General features: G+C 66.0%; 4 protein-coding genes across 4 annotated transcripts in view; 2 read left to right on the top strand and 2 right to left on the bottom strand.

Moving 5' to 3' along the window:
- Positions 1 to 2,807, bottom strand: part of CHLNCDRAFT_57181 (hypothetical protein) — a gene marked incomplete at its 5' end in the record, with an annotated part of 3,983 nt that extends 1,176 nt beyond the window's left edge. The window contains 9 exons of the mRNA XM_005849394.1: positions 109 to 169; positions 295 to 418; positions 562 to 743; positions 860 to 970; positions 1,110 to 1,224; positions 1,414 to 1,711; positions 1,829 to 1,893; positions 2,035 to 2,483; positions 2,732 to 2,807. Of these exons, the coding sequence (XP_005849456.1) occupies positions 109 to 169; positions 295 to 418; positions 562 to 743; positions 860 to 970; positions 1,110 to 1,224; positions 1,414 to 1,711; positions 1,829 to 1,893; positions 2,035 to 2,483; positions 2,732 to 2,807 (1,481 nt within the window). The remainder of the gene's footprint in view (positions 1 to 108; positions 170 to 294; positions 419 to 561; positions 744 to 859; positions 971 to 1,109; positions 1,225 to 1,413; positions 1,712 to 1,828; positions 1,894 to 2,034; positions 2,484 to 2,731) is intronic.
- Positions 2,808 to 3,202: 395 nt separating this feature from the next.
- On the top strand, positions 3,203 to 10,121 carry CHLNCDRAFT_142721 (hypothetical protein; the record flags this gene model as incomplete). Its single annotated transcript, XM_005849664.1, has 23 exons — positions 3,203 to 3,763; positions 4,397 to 4,528; positions 4,668 to 4,711; positions 4,921 to 5,044; positions 5,168 to 5,297; positions 5,423 to 5,554; positions 5,666 to 5,776; positions 5,894 to 5,988; positions 6,113 to 6,272; positions 6,391 to 6,686; positions 6,782 to 6,907; positions 7,157 to 7,252; positions 7,381 to 7,452; positions 7,542 to 7,673; positions 7,826 to 7,943; positions 8,094 to 8,182; positions 8,327 to 8,404; positions 8,557 to 8,688; positions 8,856 to 8,936; positions 9,094 to 9,169; positions 9,335 to 9,392; positions 9,502 to 9,619; positions 9,879 to 10,121. 23 exons carry the CDS (start codon positions 3,203 to 3,205, stop codon positions 10,119 to 10,121), a joined length of 3,204 nt encoding a protein of 1,067 aa, XP_005849726.1.
- A 220-nt stretch (positions 10,122 to 10,341) lies between these two features.
- On the top strand, positions 10,342 to 11,964 carry CHLNCDRAFT_59617 (hypothetical protein). The gene is made up of 6 exons (XM_005849663.1): positions 10,342 to 10,446; positions 10,572 to 10,778; positions 10,880 to 11,193; positions 11,304 to 11,377; positions 11,453 to 11,545; positions 11,640 to 11,964. Exons 1-6 carry the CDS (start codon positions 10,402 to 10,404, stop codon positions 11,849 to 11,851), a joined length of 945 nt encoding a protein of 314 aa, XP_005849725.1. The 5' UTR covers positions 10,342 to 10,401; the 3' UTR covers positions 11,852 to 11,964.
- A 72-nt stretch (positions 11,965 to 12,036) lies between these two features.
- On the bottom strand, positions 12,037 to 17,737 carry CHLNCDRAFT_142719 (hypothetical protein; the record flags this gene model as incomplete). Its single annotated transcript, XM_005849393.1, has 15 exons — positions 12,037 to 12,316; positions 12,437 to 13,413; positions 13,594 to 14,298; positions 14,444 to 14,545; positions 14,667 to 15,009; positions 15,116 to 15,255; positions 15,313 to 15,420; positions 15,607 to 15,706; positions 15,833 to 16,008; positions 16,162 to 16,278; positions 16,390 to 16,515; positions 16,673 to 16,864; positions 16,978 to 17,202; positions 17,337 to 17,466; positions 17,589 to 17,737. The coding sequence occupies 15 exons, from the start codon at positions 17,735 to 17,737 to the stop codon at positions 12,037 to 12,039; spliced, it is 3,870 nt and encodes a 1,289-aa protein (XP_005849455.1).
- Between the last annotated feature and the right edge of the window lie 2,309 nt (positions 17,738 to 20,046).

Genomic DNA, 20,046 nt, shown 5'->3' with positions numbered 1-20,046 from the left:
GTGGGGGGGGGGGGGGAGGCCCGCAAGAGTGAGGCACGCGGCGCACGGCAGAAGGGCTGGGTCCAGCAGCGGCACCACTGGGCAGGCAGGCGTCAGCTGCGCACTCACTTGCTGATGTTCTCCTTGGCATAGCCCAGCTTCTCGTAGAGCGACTTGAGGTTGAACTTGCCTGCGCACAGCGGGCAGCAATGGATGCAGGGTGAGGCGCGATGCAGGCGCACGCACGCCCGCCGTCCAACGCCACCTCGCGCCATCCCGGGCAAGCAGCAGGCGGCGGGGTGCAGGGCCGCCGACCTGTCACGACGCCAATGCTTCCGGTGATTGTGAGCGGCTCTGCCACGATCTTGCTGCACGCCATCGCCATGTAGTAGCCGCCAGAGGCCGCCACGTCGGCCATGCTGGCAACCACCGGCTTGGTCTGCACCGGGGGGAGGGGGCCCAAGCGGCACGACGGCGTGAGCAGGCGCAGAGCACGGCCGCGCCTGCACAGCGCTTGCGGGCCGCGCTGGACCTGCTCCCTGCTGGGCACAGCCTGGCCACCTGCCTGCACCTGCCTCCCACCTTTGCCAGCTCCCGGACCTCCCGCCACATCAGGTCGGAGGCGAGCGCCTCGCCGCCGGGGGAGTCGATGCGCAGCACCACCGCCGCCACATTCTTGTTCTTCTTGACCGACCGCAGCTGCGCGATGACCTCGCCGCTGGTGATTCTGCCGCCCGTGCCGTTGCTGGTGCCGGTGATGGCGCCTGCGCAGGGGGCACGGGCACGGGTGCTGAGTTCCAAACCGCCCCCAAACACGCAACAACGCCCGGCGCATGAAGTGATGCACGCTGGCGCTGCCACCCCACAGAATGCGGCTCACCGGAGGCCCTGATGACGGCCACGGCCTTCTTTCCGGTGAAGCCAAAGGTGGAGGGGCGCACGCTCTTGTACTTGCGGTACCCGACCTTGGGCAGCTCGTCCTCCTTGCCCCCTGCGGTGCAGCCACAGCATCCCCAGCTTAGACACAATCACGTGCTGGGCCTCAGTCTCTCGGCCCCGCAGCCTCGCCGCCCATCTGCGCGCTCCTCAACCCCTCACGGCTGCACCTGTGTACGCCCCCAACCGCTCACCAGTGCGCGCCTTGAGCACCTCCTCCAGCTCGCACTCGTACAGCAGGTCGGTCACAAAGCCGCGCCGCTTAAACTCCTCCATGTCATACACGCCCGAGTCCAGGAACTCCTCCACCTGCCAGGACAGAGCAGGCCGACAGCAAGAACAAGAAGAGGGGGTGAGCGGCGCACCCCGCAAGCACCCTGCAGGCCGGCGCGACGCGTGCAAGCGCAGTGCGGCGGCAGTGCAAGCCTGTGCTTGCTGGTGCACGCTGCCGGCCCGGCCCATCGTGGCCCCCCTTAAAATGCATCCCTGTCCGCCCACCTCCTCGACCGTCTTGCCCCGGCTGGCCGCCACGTCAGCCACAAAGCCGCCGAAGATGTCGTCCAGCAGCGCGCTCAGCTGCTCCCGCTGCGCCTCGCTCATGTCCGTCCTCAGCAGCTGGTCCCCCGCCGACTTGTACACGCCGATGCGCCGCACCTCGGGCTCGATGCCCACCTTCTCCAGCGCGCCGCGCAGGAAGGTGCCGCTGACAGACATGCCGCGCAGCGAGAGGGATGCGCTGGGGGGCGCGTACACCTCCTCAAACGCGGACGCCAGGTAGTACTCCTTCTCTCCCGCCCTGCAGGCGCAGGGGGCGGCGCGCCAAGCACAGATGTGGGTCTGTGGTGGTGGGAGCTTGGATGAAGCTGCAGTGAAAATAACACCAAAAACAAAACAGCAACCCATGCCGCCTCACCGTTCCATATAAGCCATGCTGAACTTGCCGCTCTTGCGGAAGAACTCCACGTGACGGCGCAGCTCCTGCATGAGCGGCCGGAGGCAAAGGGAGAGCGGCAAAGTGGTGAGGCAGGCGGGGTTGGACTGCTCGGCTTCCTACCTGCCCTGCCGTGCTCGCCCCATCCCTGCGCTGCAAATAGTAGCCCCATCGCTCCAGCCACATACCTGCAGCTTGCCCCAGCCGCACGCCAGCGGCTCGATCTTGACCACCACGCCAGCCACCCGCGGGTCCAGCGCCGCCTTCTTCAGGCAGTCGCACAGTGCCGGCAGCGACACGGTCTGGGAGAAGCGGCCCTGCGGCTGCTCTGCGATCTGCCCAGACACCTTGAGCACCAGCGCCGAGCCAGACTTGAAGCGCCGCCACGGGAGGGCAAAGGCCACCTTGGTGCTGGTCCACGCCTTCTGCCCGCCGCTGGGCTCCACATACTCCAGCTCCACCTCGGGCAGCGCCTCGGGCTGGGCCGCAATAGGGGCATCGCCGCCGGAGCTGGCTGGCTGCTGCTCGGGCACCGCCGTGGCGACCGCGCTGCCGGCGGCTTCGGCGGAGGCGTCGTCAGCGCTGCGCACCACCAGGCGGGCGGCCCTGCTTGTGGCACTGGCAGGGCGGCGGGCCGCTGCAGCGGGGGCAGGGAAGGAAGGCTGGCTGGTTCAGGAGTGGGAAGTGGGCGGGCAATGCACGGGCAGCAGGCATACAGGGCGGGGCGCTGTAGGCAGCCAGCGGGCACCACCGGAGGCGCCAGGCAGGAACCGCCCAGCGTGCCAGGCGCCAAGCTAGTGGCATGGCTGAGTGTCACTGGGACTTGTGGCTGGCGCTGGGGTGGAGTGGGTGGGGGGCACCACAACCGCACCACATTCTACTCACCAGACCTCGCAACCAGCAGTGCAGGGCGGTTGGCCAACACTCTGATTGACATTACAGAGGTTGCCATGGCTGCCATGGTGGGTATGCGCTGAGAGTGAGCGGGCTTCTGGACACGGCGCGATACCGACTTGCCGATTGCTCTGTGGCGCTCACGAGGTCAAATAAAGGCTGTGATGATGAGGGTGCGGCTGGGTGGCGCAGGAAAACGTGCATGGGGTGGCCAATTTTTGTTGGTGCCACGTGGCGCCCGGTGGGAACCTCTCATGTTGTCTTTGGCCCTTCAAACAGCCCCGATTGGTTCATGCTTGTTGGATCACCGCCTCCTCGGTCCCAGGCTGCAGGGAAGCTGACACTCTGCCCGCACACATTCGGTCCAATGTCCCGCTTGCTCCCTTGTTGAGCGCCGTGTGCGGCCCAGGCCGAGCGGGGAAGGGGTCTGATTAGGCTAGAGATCCGTCGGAGCGAGGCAGAATGAGGGAGGCCGCCTCGGCGCCTTTGCGGGGCGGCCGCTTTGACGGCAGGCTTCCGCCAAACCCCAGCAACACGCTGTGCCCGCCGGAGCAGCAGCGGGAGAAGCAGCGGGCGGCGGAGCTGGCCGTGATTGAGCAGGACGCCATGGCTCTGCGGCAGTTGGTGGCCGGCGCGCTTCCACCCTCGCAAGCGGGCGAGCCACGGGTGCAGGACGCCGGGCCGCACAGTTTAGCCGCACCATCCCAGCAGCAGGCCGTGCAGGGCGGCCTCCTATCCAGCCTGACGCTGCACGCGCTGCTGGAGGAGCCACACCCACGCCACCCGATGCACCAGCATGGCAGTCCGCCTGGCGCTGGGGCCGGGCTGCCTGCAGATCCGTCGGCGCTGGCAGCGTACATGGCAGGCCTGGAGGACAGCAGCACCATGCTGCAGCGCCAGCTCATGCACCTGCAAGCCAGCACAAGCGACGGCCCCGTGGGCAACGGCGTCTCCAAGCCCTTTCGAAGCGCACGGCACGCGCCCGGCACGCGCGAGGTGTTTGTGCTCGGCAAGTGGCTGGAGGTGAGCCCGGGATGATGGTGGCTGCCGGCTGGTTTGGGGCGCACGGCCTCCTCAAAGTCCGCCCCTAGGTCCAGGCGGTTCCCTTTCCCCACCTGGACATCAAATGAGTTGGTTTGAGGGCGCCGGGCTGCACCGGGACGCAGCCAGCGGTTTTGCGGGCCCCATCTCACCACTCCAGCCGCATGCGCCACGGCATGGTACACATGGTAGCGCTTTTGTTTATTGCTAGGCAAGCTCTGAAGGGCTGGGTCGAATACTATCCCCTCCAGCTCCTCATAAGGAAGTTCTAACCGGGCGGCAGCACTCCTGAGCTTGGCCAGAGCTGCCTGCCTGCCCTCCTGAACGACTGGGGGCTCAGTCATGGTTTGGCGGGGAGCCAAACCACTCAGAGAGGGGGAAAAGTTGCAGGACCCGGTTTGGGGGTGCCTTGCATGCTGGGGAAGTGCCATGTCAAGTTTGGTGGCATGCCATGCAGTTTGCAGGCCACAATTGGCCGAAAACAGCATGGCAGTTTTGCAGTTTTCGAGAATTTGGTCTCGTAGTCAAAGGGTTAAGACCAGGTGGTAACACCACCGATGCAGGGCAGTGCACCGAGCCTTACCTGGGCGCCCTCCCACGCGTGGCGTGGTGCAGGTCGAGACGCGGCGCTTCAATGCCACGTACTCCCGCAAGGACGAGCGCACGCCGCTGGTGGACTTCCTGCTGCTGGCGGCAGCCAAGGCCAAGGCCATCTACAGCCAGGCATACGCCGAGCTGGCGCGGCAGGTGGGCGGAGCTAGCAGGGACCATGCGTGCCAGGGGACAGCTGCACGGTGGTCGAGCCCTGTGCGCTGGCTGGTCCTGGCTGTTGTGCTGGTGAGTCCCGACGAGGCTTCCTTGCTGCGGCATGCCGATGCTGGCGCAGGTCACGCAGCAGTGCGAGGAGCGGGGGCGCCTCATGGCAGACGTGTGGATAGGCTATGCATCCATGCTTGACAGGCACAGCCAGCTGCCAACTCCCGGGGCAGCAGTGCAGCTTGTTGCCTGCTACTGCTGGGTGGTGCAGGGGACGTCTCAGGCTGCTCCCCATCCCGCCATGTGATGAGCTGCCTGCTCTTGCACACAACCCCAGTTGGTGATGAGCCAACGGCTCGACTGCTGCGTCCACGTTTGCGCAGCGTGCTGAGCCGGGTGCATGCTGCGTACGCTGTGGTCAAGGACCGTGCGGAGCGGGCCGAGGTGCGGCTGGAGATGGCAGAGTTGCAGCTGGAGCAGGAGCGGGCGGCTGCCGACGCGTACAAGGTGAGGCAGGCAGGGGGGCAGGGAGGCAGTTGTGCTGAAAGGTGTGTGCCACTCCCGGGGCACCCCCCCCCAGCTGTCGATGCCTCTCCAGCACATGCCCCATTCGCCACTGCTGAACCGCAGGTGGAGCTCCAAGATGAGCTGGCGCGGCTGCGCGCGGAGCTCACCACGGCGCTGAGCATGGGAGGCGGCGGCGGTCACGTGGACGTCATGTCTGTGGTGCTGGGGCCGCGGGGCGAGCCATCGGGGGGAGGTGGGCCTGGGGCTGCCTGCCTGTAGGGTGCACCGCGGACTGTGCCATGGCTGCCAGCTGGCGTGTGCCCCACGAGACACAGAGCGGGGCCCCAGCTTCTCGCCGGCCGCGTGCATGCCGTGCAGACGATGGGCGCCACATGCCCATGAGCCACCTGAGCCGTGACGGCAGCCTCCTACCGCAGCGCAGCGTGCGGTTCAGGGAGTCCACCGTCAGCATGCTGTCCCGGTCCAGCACGCTGTCAGGCGAGTGGGCGGGTGGGGCAGGCAGCTTGTGCGCCTGTCACTGCCACACAGATGCAGAAGCACAGGGTGGACATGGGGTGTGGGTCAGGGGCCACATTCCCGTGGCATTTGGTGTGGGTGCAGGCAAGCGCGGCACGTCGGCGGCGATCGAGGAGCTGCGGCACGGCAGCCGCAAGGCCTCCATTGCCATGGGCAACGTGATGCGCCAGCTGCAGGACGCCGCGGGCGGCACCAGTGAGCCGGCCGCTCCGCCTGGCTAGCTGCCCTGGCGGCTGCGCTGCTGGACCGCATCTGACCATTGCCATCGTCTGATGTCAAAGTGCCCCCGATCCCCTGCCCTCTTGGTCGCAGGTTTGGGGATCAGCAGCGAGGATGCCGAGGCGCTGCAGCAGCAGAATGCAGTGCTGAGGGAGGCGCTGGATGCGGCGAGGCAGGAACTGCTGGAGGTGTACAAGCAGGCAAGCCCAGGGCCTGGTCGCAGCATGGGGCGCGAGGATGCGGGGCTGCGCCTTCTGCCCCGATGATGACCTGGCTGGACTTGGCGTGCCCTGCTGTGCCCGCCGCCTGCAGATGGCAGACCTGGAGTCGACCGCCGACGAGGTGGTGCAGCTGGAGAGCCGGGCGGAGGCTGCGGAGAATGAGCGGGACGAGGCGGCGGCCCGGCTGCGGGTGTCCACGCCGCGGCCGCAGCAGAACTGGGATGTGCTGCTGGAGCTGGTGGGCAAGCAAGGTGAGGGCGGCGTGGGCAGGCGTGGGGATGTCGTGGGACGGTGGCGGCAGGATGCGCCTGTGCACTGCGGCCCCTCCGCCACTCCTGGTGCGACGACCCTCTCCGCTGGCTGCTGCAGGCGTGGTGCAGTTCCAGGCCGCCCTGGATGCCCACAGGCAGTGGCCCACCGACGACCTCGCCTTGCTGCTGGCCGGCAGCATGCTGCATGCGCCCGGGGCCGCGCCCAGGAGCGATGTCGGCGTAGCCGTGCTGGACGGCCAGCGGGATGGGCCTGCTGCCGCATCTGGCACCGACGATGCCGCCGCGGCTGCCCCCTACAGCGGCAGCCACTTGCGGGACCACGTGGAGCTGGGACTGGGCTGCCTGCGGGGGGCTGTGGCGCAGGGGCTGCTCACCCGAGATGCCATCAAGCAGGTGGGCAGTGCAGGGCAGGGGCAAGCAAGGGGGCAGCTGCTTCCTCCGGTGCCATGGTGCCCTGAAGCATTCCCCTGCTCCGTCGTGCTGCTGAGGCGCAGGCTGTACAGAGCGGTGATGTCGAGGCGCTGTTGGAGGCAGCAGAGGATGAGCACGCCGAGTGGCTGGAGCAGGCACTGGGCAGGCCTGCCGCCAACCAGGAGGCGCTGGTCGACTTCCTGGTGGGAGCCACCCGCCAGGCCCTGCCGCTCAGCCCCACCTTCTACGGCTGCATGCAGCAGCACCGTCAGGCGCGCTGCTGCATGGCTGCCCCTCGGCTGTGGTCTTGAGGGCAGCCCACTTTGTCTGGGATCCTGGGAAGCCATGAATGCTGCTAGTTTGCTGGAACTTGGGAGTCTTGAAAGCAGCCTTTTCTGAGCCCCTGTGGGGGTGCAGCGCGTGTCACTGCTGCTAATGTTTGCCACGTGCAGGGCGTCACGTTTGACGAGCTGCGCAGCGCGGTGCAGTGGGCGCGCATGTCGACCAAGACGCGGGTGGCGGTTGTGGAGGAGGAGGCAAGCCCTGGGGTGGCAGGCTTTTGTGGGGGGCCGGGTTGGGTGGTGTGACCCTGGGCTCTCATCTCGTCACCCCCATCTAAACCTGCTGACTGTGCACATGCCAACAATTGTCGTCTGCACTCCACATGGGGGTGCAGGCCAGGGAGCTGCGCAAGGAGTGTGTGGAGTTGCGGGAGATTGTGCACGGGTACAAGGAGGTGGAGCAGCGGGTGAGGCCGCAGCATGCTGTCGCCGGGGCTTCTGCGGGCATGGCGCTCCCTGTCTGGAGGCGCCACCTCCCTTGCATCTTGCGTTGCAGCGCGATGCGGCGCGGCGGCGGCGTGAGGAGGAGGCGGTGCTGGAGCGCAAGAACCCACTGCAGCAGTATGTGGAGCTGCTGGGCAGCCAGGAGGAGGCGGCCTGGAAGGAGTGGCTCATAGGCATGGGGCAGGTGGGCTGGGGCGAGGGGTGGAGACAGACAGACAGACTGGGATGCAGGCGATGCATGTTCAATGTCTGGATGACTTTCGGCATGGGCAGCAATGATGACACCACAGCGCTCCCGATACCATGCCGGCCTTCTACGGCCTGCCGCCCTTGCAGGCCGCGGATGTGCCCCGCCTGTTCAAGCACAGCGGCAAGATCCGCAACAAGCACCTGAGCAAGCGCGACACGGAGAAGCTGGTGAAGGAGATTTGGAAGGAGCGCATGGCAGACCCTGGTGGGCGGCCGCCCCGGCAGCGCCGATTCTCTGGGCTTGCTGCCGATGGGGGATGGGGCGGGTGCCGTGCTTCTGCTGCCCTGCCTCTGTGTAGTGCTCCCATCGCCCCCGCCGTTTGACAGCCTGCCTCGCCTGGCTGGCTGGCTGCAGCGGCGGCGGCGGGCAAGGCGTGCGACCTCCAGGAGTTTCTGTTCCAGCAGCTGCAGAAGCGAGTGGGCATCGTCACCGCGGTGGTGGAGGTGGGCAGCATGGCCGCCCACCTTCTCGGCCGCGGTCCGACATGCCTGCTGCCGCCACATGGCGCCTCCCAAGCTCGAGCTGCCTCCCATGGCCCTCCTGCACCCACGCCGCCAGCACAGCCCGCCCCCCCATGCTGCGTGCAGGCGGGCTACAACTTCCTGTACGGGCTGTTCAAGTACCAGTGGGATGCCGACTGCGAGCTCTTCCTGCGCATCCTGCTGGTGTGGGCCCGCGTGTGATGCCCGGCTTGCCGGGCGTGCTGCCTGTCGGCTGCCAGGGCTGCAGCCAGGGCGTGCTGTCTGTGGCACACATGCGCCCTGATGAAGCTTCACGGTTCGATGCCTGCCTGCCCCTCGCTGTGGTTGGCCTGCAGGGCGAGGTGAAGGAGGATGTGTATGTGGCCCAGATCCGGCTGCAGGAGGAGCTGTTTGCCGCCGTAGACAAGGCCAAGGGGCAGGCCACGGGCTTCATACCCAAGGCAGGACGGGGCAGCTCAGCCGCGCATGTGCCCATGCGACCCATGCGATGCAGTCCCGCCCAGAGCGCACCAATGCTGTGCAATGACCAGGCACCCGCTCACACCGTGCTTGCACCCCTGCCTCCCTGCCTGCCTGCCTGCCTGCCTTGCATCGACCTGGCCTGCATCCTGGCCGCCTGCCCTCCCGAGCGCAGGAGGACCTGCGCACCGCCTTCCTGGCCTACTTCAAGGTGGGGCAGCCGGGGGGCAAGACCCTCAAGCGCTTCGACGAGCTTGTCCAGGCAAGCGTCGCCTAGCCGGCTGTGTGGCTCCGCCTGTGCCGCATGCCGCCCTGCGTTGGCCGGACCCCACACACAGGCGCCACATGACCGCCCTGCCCTCTACACAGCCCAGCCCCAGCTCAGCGCCCCCACCCACCCTGCCTGCCTCCAGGCCATGGACGAGGACCAGGAGGGCGACACGGTGGAGTGGCGCAAGGTGTTCGAGGAGGACAGAGAGTTCAACCAAGGTGGGCGGGCAGCAGGCAGGCCCACAGCCAGGAGGGAGGGGCGGCGGTGCAAACGACGCCCGCCTGCCCGCCTGCCTGGCTGCCTGTGCCACACTCGACACACACATGCACGCGCACACACACACAACCAAACATGCACATGCGCACACGCACCACGCCCTGCAGGCGAGTTTGCCGAGTCCATCCGCGACCAGTTCCTGCAGGAGCGCGTGGAGTTCTTCAAGTGAGGCCGGGGCTGGCGGCGGTGTTGGTTCTTGCCAGGGGAAGCGACACCGAGTCGGCGCGGCGGTCACCCTGCCCTGCCCTGCCCTGCCCCGCCCCCTTGCCCCCAGGGCCCTGGAGGAGGCCGTGTATGACGAGGCGGGGCACGAGGAGGAGTGCAGCAAGGAGCATGTGGTGCGGGCGCTGCTGCGGGTGGACCTGGACATGACGGAGAAGACGGCGCAGTCGGTGGGTGGGGCGGGTGGGGGGGTGCCGCGGCGGTGGTGGGGGTGGGGGGTGCGTGTGGAGTGGACCCGAGTGGGGATGGGGAGCGATGGGATAGCAGCCGTTTGTAGGGGAGCAGCTGGTGACTGGTCTGGTGGGTGGGGGGCTCGCTTCTCGGGTTGGCTGGGCGGCCAAGCTGTGTTGCTGTGGGGCATGGTCGTCGTACCTTGGAGCGGGGCGTTGGGCGCCAGCAACGCCCCGCCGCCCCACCCCCGCCCCGCAGACCGCGGGCGCCATTTTTGGGGGCGACATCGACCTGCTGAGCGTCAAGGCGGTGATGCGCAAGTTGTCGCGCGGCGTGGTGCGGCGCGGCCGCGCCTCCAGCACCAAGGCCAGCGTGATGGGAGCGGCGGCGGGGCTCAAGGCCAAGGGCAAGAAGGGCGGCGCCCTCAGCGATGCGTGCCTGCGGGCCATGGAGGCGCTGCGCCAGGACTGGATTGCGCGGGAGCTGGCACGCAACGCCTGAGCTGGGCGGAGAGGGTGCCTGGGCGGCGGCAGCTGGCGGCACCTTTGCTATTTTATCACAGACGATGCACTGTCTTCAACTTTACAGCCGATACATGCTCACTAGGGTGGGGGCTGTGCAAATGGGTGGGAGCCGGCTCCCGCGCCAGCCTGTGCCAGCTGGCAGCCACCCCGGTGTCACAGGCACGGCACCCGTCAGCCTCTCTGCACCCGAGAGTGAAATGACCCAAACCTGCAGCAACAACCAGTAGGTCCAGGAAATTTACGGGTCCGACTCAGACATGGCTCCGCAAGTGGCTTTCATAGGCCTTGGAGGAATGGGCAAGGTATGCTGCGTTCGGGGCTCAGAGAAGCGTGATGGACCCCGGGCAGCTGGGCGGCGGGTTCCCGCCTCGTCCAAGTGGCCGCCAGAGCGCCGCCATCAACCTCCTTTAACGGGTGCTGCATGCAGGGGGTGGCCGCCAAGCTGGCAGAGTGGCTGGGCTCAGGGAAGGCACCTGGCTATTCTGGTCCCCTTGTGGTGTACAACCGAACCACCGCCACGGCGCAGGGATTCGCCCACGAGACACCGGGCGTGACTGCCGTCGCCACAGTGGCAGAGGTGGTCCCAGCGAAGATTGTGTTCTCGCTGCTGGCCAACGATGCAGCCGCCGATGCGGTGAGGCATGCATGGGGCCTGCGGATGGTGAAGAGGAGACTGACTTGATGCGTATTTTCACAAATCAAACAGCTGCTGCTCTTTGGTGTGTGCTGCCAAAGGTCCTGGGAGACTACCTGTCCGCCCGAGCCGCTGACGGTGCCAGTCATCCAGCCATCTATGTCAACGCCGCCACGCTGCTGCCGGCAACGGTGAAGCGGCAGGCTGCGGCAGCTGCCAAGGCTGGCGTCGAGTTCGTCAACATGTCTGTGTTTGGCAGGCCGGATGCCGCGGCGACTGGCTCCCTGGTGGCGGTGCCGGCCGGCCCTGCTGCCGCCAGGCAGGCGCTGGCCCCTCTGCTGCCAGCCTTTGCTGGGCGCGGGGTGTGGGACCTTGGGGAAGACCCTGCTACATCCGCTTCGTTCAAGTTAATTGGGTGGGTGGCATGGGGGGGCCGGCGGCCGTGTAGCTGAGCTGGAGCATGCCACCTTCCGTGGCCCCACATTGTGCAGTTCTGCCCCTGATACTTTTTCTTGTGTTATGCAGCAACTTCTGGATCTCGAGCCAGATCGAGGTGGCAGCCGAGTGCTTGGCGCTGGGCGCGAAGAATGGCATCGAGGGTGAGCACACGGTGTATGCACCACTGCAGCTCCAAATGGCTGATGGCCAGAAGGTTTGTTGTTGTGTTTTTGCAGACAGTGCCGTTCTGACAATGCTGGAAACGTTCCTGCCCTCTCCAATCCCCATCGGCTATGCCCGTCGCATGGGTGCGGGCGGCTACTCCACAGGAGTGGGCGGGCGGCGGGTCCAGGGTGTGCCCTGTGCCGAGTGGGCCCGGGAGATTTCAAGGTGATAGGAATAACCGCTCTTTGTGGCCCTGGCAGACTGGATTTGCCATAGATTTGGGCTCAAAAGACTTGGGGCACATCCGTGCCCGGGCTGCCGACTCCGCCTGCCCGCTGCCTTGGGCCGATGTTGCATACATTCATCTCCTGCAAACCAAGGCCAGACACGGCGGATCGCTGGATTGGGGCGCCATGTTTCTGGCCGTCCGGGACAACTGTGGGTTGCCATCCAACTCCAAGCAGGAGTGATGAGGGCGTATGAATTTTGCATCGCTGTCTGCAGCAGGCCAGCCATTGAGGGCCTATGAATTTTACCCAGGACCATCGTTGTATGCCCCTCCATTGTAATTGTGTGCACAAAACAGCATGCAATGCGCAGTTCAGTCCCTGATGAAAAGTTGGACGTCAACCAATACAACAATACAACAATCAGCTCACAGCCTAAAGAACTGCGTCTGCCTGCGGCTGCGCTTGCCGCCCGCCTCAGGGGCAGTGCCGCCAGCTGCCTGCTTCTTTGCCACGTGCTGCCGCAGCGAGAGCGAGTCCTCAGTCTCTCCCAGCGCCGCCCGCATCTCGGTGCTCATGGGTGCGCCGGGCAGAAGCCGTTTGCGCCGCCTGCCGCCCGCCAGCTCCTCTAACATGTCAGATGGCTTGCTAGCGCCCGGCAGCCCCTGTGCCGACTGCCTGCCGCTGTTCTCCTTGTTGGCACGAGTCCTGGGGTCAAGGAAGTGAAAGTGATGCGTTTGGCAGATGCAGTTGTGACGCGCCTGGCAGCGCATCACCACCCGTCGAGGCCCACATGTCACTGCCCCAGCACCCCAGCCCTTGGCGCACCTGCCCCTGCGCCGCTGCTGCATCGATAGCTTGGCCACTGCCGCTGCCGGCACCACCACCGCTTGGGCGGTGGCTGCAGGGCCCTGCTCAAAGGTCACGCTGGCCATCAGCGGCACATCCTCATCCTCCGGCACATCACACAGCGGCGCGGCAGGCCCATGCTTGGGCTGCTGCTCTATCTGTGGAGCTGCCGATACATCATCGACAGGCGGCACCCCACCAGCCGGCTCTGCTGCTGGTGGTGCCGCCTGCGTGCGGCGGCAGCCGTGCCTGGCCTTGGCCTGCTCAATGGCTGCTGCAGGCTCGTCGGCAGCCGGTTCAGGTGCAATGGGCTCGATGCCGACGATTGGTGCCGCAGCGGCAGCAGCCCGCGTCATGCGCCGCACTCGCCGCGACTCTGCCGGGGCTGCTGCAGCTGCCGGCAATACCTGCTGCTCCTCCGGCCGCTGCTTCTCATGAGCTGCTACCGCCCCCGCCTCGTCCTGGGGCTGCTGCGGGACAGCAAACGCCACCTTTCTGGGCCTGCCTCGTGGCCGAGGCGCAGGTTTGGCGGCGTCCTGCTGCTGCCGCTCCTCTGGCACAGTCGGAGGCGCAGTCAGTGGCGCCTTGGCTGCCGCCTGCTCCTCAGTCACGTTGCCGCCGGCCTCTGCCTCTTCGGCAAAACGGCTGCGGCTCCTGGGCTGCGTGGTCCCTCCCGCAGCTGCCGCCGCCGCAGCTGCCGCCAGGTCATCTGCCGCTGCCGCCTGCCGAGCACGGGCTAGGGCGACGTCGTGAGGCGTGCCTCCTGCCCCCCTACCATTGCCCTCTGGCGCAGCCTGGGCCATACGGGCCGCCAGGCCTCCTGGGCCCGTCACCGGCGAGCCGCAAGCTGCCAGCGCCGCCAGCGCCCCCTGCAGGCGCCGCTGCAAGGCCAGGTTCTCCTTGCGCAGCCGCTCCCCCTGCTCCTCTGCCATCTCCAGCTCCATGCCGCGGTTGGCCTGCATGCGGGTGGTGGTTGGAGGCCGGGAAACCAGTGGGCACACGGCAGGAGGGAGCCAGTCGGTGGGCTGCTCGGCAGCTTGTGACACCAGCGCTGGAAACGGTGCCGGCAGCTGGCAAGCCCTGCCTGCCCTGACCCCTAGCAATGCAGGGCGGCGATGCGGCAGCTGCCTGCCCACCTCGATCTGCGTAACCGCCTCCTGCAGCTGCGCCTCGTACTGCTCAGAGGCCTGCAGCTGGCTGCTGTCCGCCGACTGGCGCAGCATCGACAGCTCTGCCTCCAGGGCAGCTGCCTGCTGCTGGGCGCCCTCTGCCTGGCGCTGCGCCTCCTGCGCCCGCTGCCTGGCCGCCATCAGCTCCGCGTCTAGTGAGCCTGTCCGCTGCCGCTCGGTGGCAAGGCTGGCCTGTGCCTCATCTGCCTGCTGCCGAACAGCCACGAGTTCAGCCTCCAGCCCAGCGACACGTGTGTGCTCTGCCGCCAGCTGCTCCTGCGCCAGCGCCGCTGCCTGCCGAGCACCTGCAACTTCTGCCGCCAGGCCTGCGGCATGCTCTGCTGCCTGCGACTGTCGCTGCTCCGCCTGCTCCTGCAGCTTGGCCAGCTCCTGGTGGGCCTCCTCCAGCTGCGCCGCGGCTGCGGCAGCCTGGTGCCGCAGCTGCTCCGCCTCGGCGATCGCCTGGGCTGCCTGGCCTCGTGCAGCAGCCAGCTGTAGAGCGCTGGCGTCGGGGGTGGGCTCGTCCTTGCCTGCCTTGCCACCCCGCCCTTTGCCTCGCCTGCCACCCTCGGCGGCACCTGCCCCAGCGCCCCTGCCGGGCTGCTTCTTCTCTAGCGCAGCCACCTCCGCCTCCAGCCGCTGCCGGTAGCTCTCCTCCATGTCTCGAAGCAGCTGCAAGTAAAGGCGGCATGTGCATACGGCAGGCGGTGAGGGGCAGTAGCGGCACAAAGGCCACACCTCGCCCGCTAATGCCTCGCCACGTGTTTGTATCACCTGCCCGCCAGCAGTAAACGATGGGACTGCGTCCCCTTCTCACCTGCGCCATCTCATCTGCTACCTCTTCCCGCACCTCAGCCTCCAGCAGCACACACCGCTCCTCGGCCTTCTGCAGCTCTGCAATCAGTTGCTGCACCTGGGCCTGCAGTATGCATGGCCCACAGGAGAATGATGCGCGCTGTGGCTGGTGGCCAGAGCACATGGAGCTGGGCAGGATGCTGCTGCATGGGGGTGATGCATGTGAGCAAGTGCCGCCGCTTTACCTGCAGGGCCGCCGATGCCTCGTCCTCTTCTGCCAGGGGCGTGGAAGGCGTGCCAAACTCGCCATCATAAAGTTCACCATCCTCTGTCCCCGCCTCCACCTCGCCCAAGCCGCCGCTATCCTCAGCAGCTGCCATGTCCTTCCCCTCGCCAGCCTCCTCTCCGAGCCGGTCCATTGTCTGTCCTGTGCTGGTGGCACCTTCCGGCGCCACAGCAGCATGTCCAGTAGGCCCAGAGCCTTCCGACCCATGGGTGCCTTCGGCAGCCAGCTCTGTCTCCTCTGGAATAGCGACAAGGTCGGTCACAGTGGGCGCCGCTGGATCCGCCTTCTTTGCCTTCTTCGCCCTGCATGCAAGGCAAGGGGGTCACCGCCGTGCGCTGCCGAGTTTGCAGCACGTGCGACACGCTGATACGATCGTTGAGATGCTGCAGGCGCAGGCTGGCAACTCACTTGGCGCCCTGCCCGCGCGCCTCTGCCGGCAGCGCCGCCTTGCGCTTGACCTTCTTGATGGCGGGCGACACGGCCTTGATGGTGCGCCGGGGCGCTTCAGCCTGCTGAATGGTGCCAATCTGGGTGGCCAGCGCTGCATACTGCACTCAGTTGAGCAAACATAGACGACAGATGAGCCATGCCCTCGGGACTCTCACTTCAATCTGGCAAAACTGCATAACCGCGCTGGCCGCCCTTGCCTTGAGGACATGCGCGGTCTCATCATAATCCTTGGACACAGGCGACACATTGACGCTGAGGATGACCTGGCCCCAGCCGTGCAGCGCATCCCTGCACGACCTCCCACCAGCCACACAAGCTCCTTGTTGATTGCAGGCTCGGCTAGAACAGGCATGCACTGCCAGGCCTGCTAGTGCGCAATGTCGAGACCCCAAATCAGTTGCGGCACCTCGCCTGAACAGGTGGGTGACTTTGCTCTCACGGTACGGTACCACGCGCAGGTTGGTGCTGCCCTTGTGCTGCTGGTTCCAGCGCAACGCCTCCAGGCAGCGCCCCAACGTCATCAGGCTGCTATTGATCGCCACGCTCTCCCTGCAGCACCACAGCGCACCCTCAGCCACCGTTGATCTGTGTTTGGGGGACATGCCCAGCATTGTCATCGCCGCCTGTCCGTGCCCTCCAGCCGTGCCCTCCAGTTTGCAAAAGGAAGCGGCTCACTTGAGGCGCACTCCCACATTTCCAGTGCGCTGTGCCCGCTCAGATCCCGCCAGGTCCACAAACGAAATGTGTCCCAGCTTTTCCTCGCCCGCTTCCGCCTCCTTCTCATCCGTAGCGTCGCTGCCGTCGGTCCCCTCCGATGCGTGAACCGCCAGGCCTTGGTGGTAGAGCGTCACCTGCGGCGCAAGGAGCAGGAGGGCACGGCATGGCAGCCAGACTTAAGGGCTGTCTTGTCAGCGTGACATCCTGCCACACACATCATTTGTGGTCACAGCCAATGTGGAGGGTAAGCTACGCAGTACGCTTAGGCAGCCAGCCAGGCCGCCCACCGTGAAGATGGAATGTGAGCGGGAGGAGCTGTAGTTGAGCCCCGTCTCGGCGCGTTGGCGCTGGCGGGAGCCCCGCCGCAGCTGATCCAGCGCCTCGCTGGCACTGCTCACCTCCACCTGCGAGGAAGTGGAGCAGCAGTCTGCCGATGAGGGCAACGGAAGGCGTGCCAGGAACCTGGGCTGGCCGTTTTACCCATGCACTCATGCACAAACACCCCCTGCCCGCACCTCTGACAGCCCCGCCACAAACACGCGGCCCATGGTGTCCTCCTTAAGGCGAAGCGTGGGCCGCGGCCCCAGTGGCAGCCCTGGCCCCTGCTCCTCCAGCAAGTCATAGATCTGCTCGTTGTACACCTGAGAGTGTCAGAAGGGGAAGGGAAAGCGCACAACTGCAGTGAGCAGCGATGGCCGCCACCTGGGCACCGACCAGGCACTCGCCCAAACCATCAAACGACAGCCACCCTGCAGTGACTAAGCCCCGCACCATCAAGCATCCACTTGCCCCACCCACCTCGTAGTATGAGGCGCGTGCCACGATGGGCTCTGCATGGCTGCCCAGCCCCTCAAACAGCTCCACCAGCGCCCTCGGCATCACCCCCGGCTGCTCCCCCGTCCCCTCGATCGTGTACGTCTTGCCCGCCGCCGTGATGCCGTACGCCATCATCACGCTGTTGTGCTGCTTGTTGCGCAGCAGGTCGCGCACCTGGCGGTTGGGGGGGCAGTGGCAGGGGCGGCGCATGAGCAGGCGCTGGTCCATCCAGCAGCCAAGGTGCGGTCCACAACATGCTGCCGGCTCCTGCGCATAGCCCGACCCACCAGCGGCGCTGCCGTCTGCTCGTAGTACGCCTGCTGGCTGGTGTCGCAGTCAAAGACACGGGAGAAGGAATAGGTCTGCCCCCGGTCGCCACTCTTGTAGGCCTGGCTGCCTCGTGGTGGCGCAATGGCGATGGAGCACTTGGAGGTGGCATGTACGCAGTTCTCGGGCTCCCACCCCGGGTGCGGCGCCCCCGCCGCCACCGACGGTCGAATGCGCACAAAAACCTGTGGCAGAAGGGTAAGGAGGTACAGGGGTGAGGAGGAATGGCAGGTAATGCATGCATAGTGCATGCCAACGGTCTGTGCTGAGAGGGGCAACGGTGCCGCCCCGACTAGGGCTGCCTCAACTGGCTCCTCACCTGCAGCTTCTTGAGCTCCAGCTCGTGATCAAGCTGCGATCCCGCAAACTGCAGTGCCCTTGACAGCTGTTGCCGCTCCTTGTTCTTGGCAGCGCACTCGGGGTCGCATGCAAACAGGTGGGCAAGGCTCCTGCGGTCAAGGGGAAGGCCGGTCAAGGGGAAGGCAGCCAGTGAGCACCGACATGATGCCTGCCACACAAAACTGGCTTGCAATCCAGCCATGCCCCACTTTGCGTGTGAGGTTGGACTCACAAGGGGTTGAGCTCCTCCGAGTCTCGCTTGGCCACCTCCCTCCACTGCCCCGCTTGTTGCTCGTCGGAGGCTGCGGCCGGCGACGGCGCGGCCGCCTCTGTTGCGTCGCCCCTTCCGTCGGGGGCCTCGACTGCCTGTGGCAGCGCCATAGCTTGGCGCTGCAGCTGCGAAGAGAGGCCGGTGGGGTGGTTGCTGTCGCTGCCTGGTGGGGTGGATCAGCTGCACGGCCACTGCCTGTGGCTGCAACAAGACTCGGGGTTGCCCAGACCCTCGAAGAAAACGCCTGGCACCAGCTGCAGCTTTGTACGCGTACCCGCGCCGGTACATCCCTCTCCCGCCGGCCGCCGGCCGCCGCATCTCCCCGCGATCATTAGACAGCACAGTCGAAGTGTAAACCGTCTGTGGGCATGGTAGGGCGGCCCCGCCTGGCATCTCCCCGATGCAGCCCCAGGAGTCGCTCCCCTGGGGACCGCGCCTCTTTCCGTCGCACCACGATCACCGTGTAGGATGTGAGTCGATGATGACACTGCAGATGAGCATGGGAGCAGTTCCTGCCCGTGCGCCGCCCCACCCTCTCCCCGCCTGGTCGCCGCCCGACCCTCGGCGCCGCCGCCATGCGCCTCCCCGGCTGCAGGGCACAATGGCTGCTGCCAGTAAGGGTCAGTTTGTTGTGAGCAAGGTTGATCAGCTCGTCAACTGGGGTGAGTTGAGGGCATGCTGAGCTGCCCTGGGGGTGTTGGGCACCGCACGACATGGCGCGGAGGTGGCGCCACGGCGGCAGGGCGCGCACGTCGTTTTTTGAGCCTGCTTTTTTGTTGCTGTAGCGAGACGCTCAAGTGTCTGGCCTATGACGTTCGGATTGGCATGCTACCCTCCTGAACATTCCAGGTGGCCTTCCCTGGACACCATAACAACTCATGATGAGGAACCTGTCGAATTGTGGACGACTCTGGGTGAACGCATCTCTTATCTTGCAATGCCTATTTACACCGCGCATCATTCTCGACTTATTATTTATTTCACAGAATGCACATTCAAATGCACATTTGCATGTAATCTTTTGCTGACATTCTCATGCTTGCCTGCTTCTCCACACACACGACAACCTTACAGGCTGCTAGACAAGGGCATTCGGCTGCCGCTAAGCAAGGGTGCATTTGGGTGTCGCAGCAGCAGGGAGTGCATGCCTGTGACCTGGACGCATGCATGTGACCTGGATGCATGCGTGTGAGCTGGACGCATGCGTGTGGCCTGGATGCATGCGTGTGAGCTGGACGCGTGCGTGTGACGTGGAAGCATGCATGTGACGTGGACGCGCGCGTGTGAGCTGGATGCGTGCATGTGACCTGGACGCGTGCATGTGACCTGGATGCATGGTCCTGGATGCGGCCTCTCGAGAATGTGCAGGGCTGGCAGCGGCGGCAGCGGCATGGCGGCAGTGGCGGCAGCGGGAGCATGGCGGCGGCGGCGGCTTGAGCGCCCCCGCGCCGCATCGCGCCAGCGCGCTCTCATTTGACATGTTTGTCGATTCTTGCTGCGGAGGCCACCAATGCACCGTGCGGCATCTCCGGAATGCGGCCCTCGCCACTTCTGGTAACAACGCGTGCATTGCCGCAGGCAGGGGCGAAAGAAGTGTGTTCCTTGGCGGCAGCGTGCGGTGGGCCTCCTATGCGAGCGGCAACATTGAATGCCTCAGTCGCCCCCCCAACCACCTCCTGCCGCCACCGCCGCCGCCTCTGGCGCTCTCCAAAGGCTATGCAAATTCTGTGCCGGCAGCAGCAGCGAGTGCATGCCTGTGACCTGGACGCATGCATGTGACCTGGATGCATGCGTGTGAGCTGGACACATGCGTGTGACCTGGATGCATGCGTGTGAGCTGGACGCGTGCGTGTGACGTGGAAGCATGCATGTGACGTGGACGCGCGCGTGTGAGCTGGATGCGTGCTGTGGCCGGTTGTGGCCCCTTGAGGATGTCTCCAGCCCTCCCAAATGGTGCTGATTGTGCGGGGTGTGGGCTGCTTACACAGGAAGAGCCGGGAGTGCAATGGGACGGGACCCGCCGCCAGGGCGGCGGCGGACAATAGAAAGCCGCCATGCGTGCGCGTCGGCATCGTGTTAATTGTGCGCTGGGACCGCAGGACCTTTCAGCAGGCGTCGGGCGACAAACAACTGCGAGATGAGCGCATTATTAGGGCTAAGCGGTGGAAAGAATACGCAGGGGCATACATGCAGGGCAGACATGCTGTTGAGATAGGAAGGCGCAGCGGGCGACAGCAAGGGTGATCGCCGCCACGCCGCTCTGCTGCACCCGTCAACAGCCTGGCACACGGGCAGCAGGCGCGGGATCTGCTGGCGCAACTGCACACAAGTAAAGGGACGGCCCCCCCCCAGTCACCCCTGCCGCCCTCCTGCTCCTCCCAGCGACAGAGGTGGTCAGTCTGCCAGCCAGTCAAGAGCC

This window comes from Chlorella variabilis (assembly GCF_000147415.1).
Source record: "Chlorella variabilis unplaced genomic scaffold CHLNCscaffold_5, whole genome shotgun sequence".
Classification (NCBI taxonomy): Eukaryota; Viridiplantae; Chlorophyta; class Trebouxiophyceae; order Chlorellales; family Chlorellaceae; genus Chlorella; species Chlorella variabilis.
The sequence above is the reverse complement of the archived record's forward strand: the minus strand, read 5'-3'. Positions and strand labels throughout refer to the sequence as shown.

What these genes read in the sequence shown, in the direction of transcription:
- CHLNCDRAFT_59617 (XM_005849663.1), top strand. Translation starts at nt 10,402, where the DNA reads ATGGCTCCGCAAGTGGCTTTCATAGGCCTTGGAGGAATGGGCAAG. An exon ending in GCCTTGGAGGAATGGGCAAG is followed by an intron (nt 10,447 to 10,571) that starts GTATGCTGCGTT and finishes TGCTGCATGCAG; the next exon opens with GGGGTGGCCGCCAAGCTGGC. An exon ending in ACGATGCAGCCGCCGATGCG is followed by an intron (nt 10,779 to 10,879) that starts GTGAGGCATGCA and finishes GTGCTGCCAAAG; the next exon opens with GTCCTGGGAGACTACCTGTC.